The sequence below is a fragment of the Limulus polyphemus genome, unplaced genomic scaffold (genome assembly GCF_000517525.1).
Source record: "Limulus polyphemus unplaced genomic scaffold, Limulus_polyphemus-2.1.2 Scaffold1352, whole genome shotgun sequence".
In the NCBI taxonomy this organism is placed as follows: Eukaryota; Metazoa; Arthropoda; class Merostomata; order Xiphosura; family Limulidae; genus Limulus; species Limulus polyphemus.
In genome coordinates, this window is record NW_013666962.1 from 233,615 (window position 1) to 241,599 (window position 7,985).

The 7,985-nt window shown below is 32.5% G+C and overlaps 1 protein-coding gene across 3 annotated transcripts in view; it reads left to right on the top strand.

Moving 5' to 3' along the window:
- The window catches only part of LOC106463225 (sn1-specific diacylglycerol lipase alpha-like), a 131,116-nt gene that overhangs the window by 65,776 nt on the left and 57,355 nt on the right, over positions 1 to 7,985 (top strand). For all 3 annotated transcript variants that reach the window (XR_002611443.1, XM_022390669.1, XM_022390670.1), the window contains exon 3: positions 506 to 717. Coding sequence is in view for 2 of the 3 variants with exons in the window: in XM_022390669.1 (XP_022246377.1) it covers positions 506 to 717 (212 nt within the window). In the remaining variant the exon portion in view is untranslated. The remainder of the gene's footprint in view (positions 1 to 505; positions 718 to 7,985) is intronic.

Genomic DNA, 7,985 nt, shown 5'->3' on the forward strand with positions numbered 1-7,985 from the left:
CAGTCATTGTTTGATATAAGAGCTAGTTTCTTCAGTCATTCGTTAATTATCAGAGCTAGTTTTGTTAGTCGTTGTTTGATTATAAGAGAGAATTTTGTCAGTCATTGTTTGATATAAGAGCTAGTTTCTTCAGTCATTCCTTAATTAACAGAGCTAGTTTTGTTAGTCGTTGTTTGATTATAAGAGAGAATTTTGTCAGTCATTGTTTGATATAAGAGCTAGTTTCTTCAGTCATTCGTTAATTATCAGAGCTAGTTTTGTTAGTCGTTGTTTGATTATAAGAGAGAATTTTGTCAGTCATTGCTTGACATAAGAGCTAGTTTCTTCAGTCATTCCTTAACTATCAGAACTAGTTTTTTTTAGTTTTGCACTTTTCAGGAAACGAAATATTATTTAATCTCCTTTTTTGTTACAGTACTTCTTTATAAAACTTGATAATTTAATTACTACTTATTTGAGTTTCTTAACCTATCTACCTAACTAATATAAAAGAATTGTGTTACAGGTTGATAGTCCTGTCCGTCATTTTAACGGTGGTGGACTTTGGTCAGTGGTCTCAATGCATGATCGACCTGTACGAACATGTCTTAGGCTACATCGTCATTCTGACTGGATGTATCATTGTGGAAGGGTTCATTTCGTGGATCAGCATGAGAGGCACCATACTGGACAACAGACCTCGAGTGTCCATGCAGTACTTGCTTTACGTACGGTTAGGTAGGCAGATTTTCATCCCTTATTATGTTAAAATTTATACCATGAATTATTTTTTTAAGAATTTGCGAATAAGCTTTTAGTTGTAAGGTTATTATTGTTTTTTATCAGTTGCGTACAAAAGTGCTGTGCTGGTCGCTATTGAAAACAGTGTTTATTTAATAAAAAATAGCCAAGTTCTGACATAATTCAAACGTCGCCTATAGATAAATACGGTTGTGTTTGAAGACTTACTGGAAGGCGATTATAAGTCCATAAACTTACCGCTGTCCCACATGGGGACTCCTTCATTCGAAATTCCATGGTTTGAAATCTTCACATAACCCTTACAATTTGCACATACATTCGTTCCACGTGTCTTATTTACTTCTTTGGATAATTACTAGAAGGTACTAGACACATCTCGTACACATAACAGGTGAATTAAACATTCGGTTATAAAGTGAATGTGTTAACACAGAATATATATAGTTTCATAATCTGTAAGGTTACTTCTGTTCATATTCAAACTATTTGTTCGTTAACTCTTCACTTTACGATTGTGCGTAATAAAAGGTTTAACATACCTAAAATCAGGAGGAATATTTTCATATTATTTTCTACTTAAGAAGTGCTACAAAACTGAAACGCGTTTAAAAGTTTTTCAGGTAAATCATATCCAATTATAAAAGACTAAAGCTCTAATTAATTTATTCCTTGCAAAGATCCAAGTCGATATTAGTGGCGAATCTTGTGTATTGAGTACAAAAAGTAAACACGATAGGCTCAGAAAAAAATAGGCATACAAGGCATTTACTTAATCAAATTTAAGCTTTCAATGATGGAACATTACTTTGTGATTTTTTTATGCATAAAGTGATTACATTGAGTGTCATGTCCTGTTGAGTTGAAAATACGACTTAAATTTGCTTTATTCAACTAAAACATGTTATTGAAAGCAAAGAAAAACGTCGTTATTCTCCAGTAGTATTTTTCCTTCTTCTGAGACCCACTAGCCAGACAAACCTAGTGCACAATTTTCCACAGCCGGTTTTCATTTTTATTTCATTTATTGAGGACCATGGCACTATTAGAATTACAGAGGCAGTATTAATTGCTCCTAAATCCACTTGTTAATAATAAAACTTTTCATTAACAAAGGTTTATGTAAGAATAAGTATTAAAAAATCAACTTTCCTCTCAGAAATCTTTTAAACATTTGTTAAAATATTACATAATAAAAACTAATGTTTGTAAATATCACAATTATAATTGTCAATATTTACATGAATAAAACAAAATATTGAATTATTTACCTACTAATATCTTCATCTTGCCTCGTACTTACATACCAAGTTCCATCTATCCATACAAGCTATTTTACTTCCGGGGGCTTTAGTATTAACTTACAAATTGGCTAATCTCATACATACATACAGCTAACTAAATAAGCCAACTGTGTGTAAGTGAAAATTTTGTAAATATCACTGAGTATAAGCATTAAAGGTTATTAAGGTTTTTCAGATGTCAAAAACTATGGAGGAATCTATCTAATCGTTAAGAATACTTGCAGAATTGATACTACTAACCAGTCATGATCCTTTATTCTGGATTCTGGGTTGAATTTTACTAAACAAGACCCCAGGTTGATTCTATCATGCACATCCTGTTTATAGAGGGGTTCGATCTCTGATGATCTGATTAACTTGATTATTTGTTTTGTTTGATACATTCTGCACGTTCCTATCCATTGTTGGCCAGTTTGTATTTGTGGAGGAAATACTGTAATGCTATTGGTACTGCAACCCCAATAAAGCAGTTTATTCAGACTTCAATGGCTAGTTGATATCTTCGTTTCCAGGTCTTTAAGAATATGCATTCAAACTGAATGATACAAACTAAACAATACTTGTGCCAGATGATAACATTATATTTGAACTATAATAAGCAGAGCTGAAACATCAAACTGATCAATATATCCACTATATGTCCTAAGGTCTTCATTCTCATGTATTATGGAACATCGTTAGCAAGTGTCATCTCACCGTTTGAGATACGTTGTTGGTACTTTATGATTAATGATAGTAACAGTGGAGATAATACCTTCTGCATTAAGTGGTGGACAACAAGAACCAATAGACTTGGCGATCCACTCTGTCTGTAAATATCCCCAGGAATGAAGCAGGTCTCTTCTGCACTTTAGAATAGTTATTCACATTGTTGTTGGATCAGACTGTTATTCCTTCTGTAGATCAACTAGTATTCATTATGGACTTGAGGCTGGTTGTTATTCATGATTTTAAGTTGTATGAATTGTATGAAGATATCAGTACTTACAATCCATCTCGGCATGTATTAAATCACGAAGATTAACACAGGTCATTTCTTAATAACTTGAAAGGCATGTAGACGTTTTCATGGATATAATGCACTAATAGTTCAATAACAAGATGGTAATTTAATAACTGTGCATGTTTTTAATATTCTGGACATTTACCAATCACTGGAGTATCTGACTTAGCTGGAGCATTTGGCCACTAATAAATAAGTATTGAATTTAGTGTTTAATTAAGAATCTCTACAGGAAGAATTTTTGTGTTTGTTATTTCATTGTTGTTTTACCATCTTTCTGATACCAGAGATGGAATTATTCTGTTCAGATTAAACCTGGGATAACGTTATCCACAAATCAATGTAACAAACATTTGTGTCATGAATGAGTTCCTAAGTTATATTTTTGACTTAATTTTCATATAAACACTATGATTAGGGTTTCAACCAATCTTACAAATTGTTTGTTCACTAGTCTGATTTAACTATATTAAGTAAGAAGAGAAACTGGTTTTGCAGAAAAATGTGTATCTAAATGTTGATAAAAGAAAGTAAAGGAAAAATATCCTTAATGCTTTGAAAATGATGGACGAAGTTCATTCTTTCATAGATAAAATTGGTTTGAACTCTGTGTTTAACTTAACCCATTCCATCATACTACCCAGAATACTTCATATTTAATGAGAGACTGTTTCTTCAACTTGAACTTGAATTAACATTGTAAAGTTGTCATTGAACTTGCAGAATCTTGCTTAATGTATATTTCAGTGTTTCTATTGGTATAATCACACATGTGAAATCTCTGTACAATAGCTATATGGTTTTAATAATAACCTTGAAATGGATGACTTTATCCCAGAAATACTATAAGTTAGTTTACAAGCCCAAGGGAAGATAGAAATAGCAGTTTGTTGTACCTACAATCATCTGTATCATTGTGTTCAGGTTTAGTGTGGTGATGTCTCCAGATTGTGCCATTAGTTCCGGCATTGTGGTTGCAAGAATGTCCTCTATATCACGTTATTCAATTAATTGACTATAGCCCTGTAGTCTTCAGTATAGTTTAGTCTTAGGCTTGTATTTTAACATCTAGAAACGTTCCATATCAAACAAGGGAACAGCTGCTTTTAAGTCCACTAGGAATTGTAGTGGTTACTTATGCATCTGCACAGGACCATTTCTGGAGTTTGAGTTGTCACGTTCTGTGCTAGAAAAGTTGCTGACCTCAAGCAAATTTAACAGTCACACTTGATCAGACTCAAGTAGTTTAATAGAGGCAGTAAAAAATAAGTGAATGCAAGAGTTTTAATTTCATCAGTCTGCTTTTATTTTACAGAGACTATGTTCTTCCATAACTTAACATGACAGTTCTTTTCCCGCAACTCTCCTGGAGGATTTTATTTAAGCTTTTGGTTGTTTGATGGTTGACTTGAGCATTCCGTTCTCTCTTTCTGGTGATGGTGCTATGTAACATGAGCTTTTTTACACTACCTGACCATTCTTGCCATTCACTGGTTATATTCTTTTTGGCTAGTGTACATTAGAACGTTATTATTTCATTTGGCCAACCACAGCCTCTCATTGAATGAATTTCTGGATTACGTATAACGCCTGTATTTCTCAGTGTTGATATCTTTTTTTTAGGGACAGTCTATGAGAATGTTATTTCAGTGAGCATTGAATGTTTCTGGGAACTCCTTTTTGTGTACCCATTACAATAAATTAGTATAAGCAGTCAGATTTTCATTAGACTTATTATGCGTAACTTAAACTCATCTTAATCATTAACCCTTTCATAAAATATAATTTAACCTCTTTTGATAGCTTATAGACCACTTCTGTCCTCAAGCTAAAGGATTAGGTATCATCGTTGGCAAGTCTTATCTCATTAGAAATCCATAAGTTGCCTCTTGCTGATTAATAACAATCCAGTGGTAAAAAAATGTAGTAAATTATAGAAGAAACATTCCAAGTTATTTATTCTACCCACTAAATAACAGATAACTTTATGACCTGAGAGTTGTCATTCCTTTTGAAAGTTATAAAATTCCCCTGTTTTGAATTCTCTGGCTTCTTTCACATTTGTACTGACTTCAGGATTTACCTTTTACCTGAGCCTCATCATTGTTACGTGCCATGCTTATCTTCATCAAGTTTCACATTTCTAGAGATTCTGACGTCTGGATTCTTATTCTGAGTGAGTTCAGCTCAGTTTTAATCCCTATCAAGGTCCAACTGTCATGGTAAGCTTGATGACATTAACTCATTCTTTTTTTTATATATATAATAAACTCATAACTTGACTAATTGGTTTATATGTTGATTACATTCTTCATTGATATCAGTATAGATCTCAAAATCATTTGAATAAAAGACTGTCTGGAAATCGGTTAACAGACTATCACCGCCAAAAATACTTTCGACTACAGATGCATACTGTTTTACTTCCAGCTTACCCAGAGACATGGATTCCTATATTCATGTCTCTCTGTCATTCTTAGCACTTCCAAAGACACAGATTCCAATATTCATGTCTCTCAGTCATTATTATCACTTCCAGAGACACGGACTTCTATATTCATGAATCTCAGTCATTCTTAACACTTCCAGAGAAATGAATTCCTATATTCATCTCTCTCAGTCATTCTTAACACTTCCAGAGAAATGAATTCCTATATTCATCTCTCTCAGTCATTCTTAACACTTCCAGAGACATGGAATCCTATATTCATGTCTTTTAGTCATTCGTATCACTTACAGACACATGAATTCCTATAGTCATGTCTCTCAGTCATTATTATCACTTCCAGAGACATGGACTCCTATATTCATGTATCTCAGTCATTCTTAACACTTCCAGAGACATGGATTCCTATATTCATGTATCTCAGTCATTCTTAACACTTCCAGAGACATGGATTCCTATATTCATGTCTCTCAGTCATTCGTCTCACTTCAGTTTTGTTGTTTCTTTTTCCCATCTTAAGATATAGAGTGCTAGGACAGTCTATTCATTCTACTGCAAGCAATTTCCTTAGTTAATGGACAATTCGAGGTTGAGCTTCTATTCTAGAATAAGAGGCTGTTGTCAAGTAGGACTGGGAGCTTAGCAGGTTCCACCAGCAACTGTATTTTTATATCTGTTATGGAGGCTTTAGATTACCAAAATGATTTCCACCGCCCATTTTGATCCTGGCTAAATATAGACTTTTTCAGTCTTTCATAATGCTAGCTCAGTCATGTGATATGGTAGGTATTTATATACATCGGATATGGGCAAAAAAAATGTAAATGGCTCTATAGGGTGAAAAGGACCTGAGAGCTAGAATAGTTGGTCGTACATTTTTCTATGAATATTAGAGACAGGAAGAAAAAAGCCTAAATTCTCCCCAAAATACTCGAGCTCAGAAAACAATAAATTGCTGTCCACTATGATAGAACTATACAGGAGCAACACATTAATTGCGAATGAATTTATATAATTGATTTTGGAGTATCCTTTAGTAGAGAAATGTCTGTAGTGATCACAACACACTTAAGTAACAATACATTCAAATGCCAAGATTACCAATTAACACGGCATGATATGAAGATAAGGGAACTTGCACGAATCACCTAGAGAAAGACACACAATTATAATATCATTTAGTGTTCAAGGTATCATATGAGACCAAATCCTTAGTAATCTTGATGAGTTCCTTAATAATAACGTTTGATAAACAATATACCACATAAAATTAATAATCAATTATATAAACGAAAAAAAAAGTTTTAAATACAAACATGTGCAACTGCAGTCCTATTGCCTGTCAAAAAATGTAAACAGAAAGTATACATGTATCTAAATATTTCAAATAACTCAACGCTTCATTAATTGAATTACATATAAAAGTAATAGGGTGAACATTAATCTGTATGAGATTGATGAAGTCATTCCATTTCACATCAAAATATGATTTCAATAAATAGGTTGAATTATTAATTGTCAATTGAAAGTTTTTCTATAAATAGGTTCACTTACTAACTATCAATTAAACATTATTTTAATAAGTACGATGACATACTATTAATTAAACATGCTTCTGATAAATGTTTTCTTACTCATTTCAATAAATAGGTTGATTTACTAATTATTTTAGATAGTGTAAAACTTAAATTTGCAGATTATAAGTCAAATTAGATACCCAACATATTCACAAATAAATTAAATCATTCATCACCAATAACATAGATTATAGTTACTTGGAATGAAACACAGAATTAAAATATATTGATAAACTAACCCAGTCGCTTCGATCAACAAGTATTCATGTAAATGATTAATCATTTTGAACCTAAATGTTTTCTTCAGTCAAGTTATACATGTTATGATACATTTAGCATTAAAAAAGTTGGTTGATCAGTTGTTACAAAAAAAAACCTGAAATTTTGGAACATACCCATTAAATAAAGTATAAGTTACGTGTGTAATTTCAAGTTTATGTCAAACGGATCAAAATTATCTGATAATTAAAACATTAAAGCATATTGTTGACTGAATGTGTGCACATATCATCTTATAAATACCAAGTTGATATTAATTGGCAGGTTATAAAAAACAATTAAAGTGCTTAAAATGATATTGAACAACGAAAGAATAAATTTACATTATGAGTACTTTGGTAAGCAACAAGAATATGTTTTGTAGTATTATATAAGGCTTTCAAAAAAAAACTGTGAAAATTAGAATAACGATCCAACGAAAGCAAAAAGAACTATTTCCAGAATATCTCCTTACCACATATGTGTTAATTATGAATTGAATGGCTAGGAGCAGGAGGTTATCCATGGGTGTATTAATAGACACACACAGGAGCAGGAGGTTATCCATGGGTGTATTAATAGACACACACAGGAGCAGGAGGTTATCCATGGGTGTATTAATAGACACACACAGGAGCAGGAGGTTATCCATGGGTGTA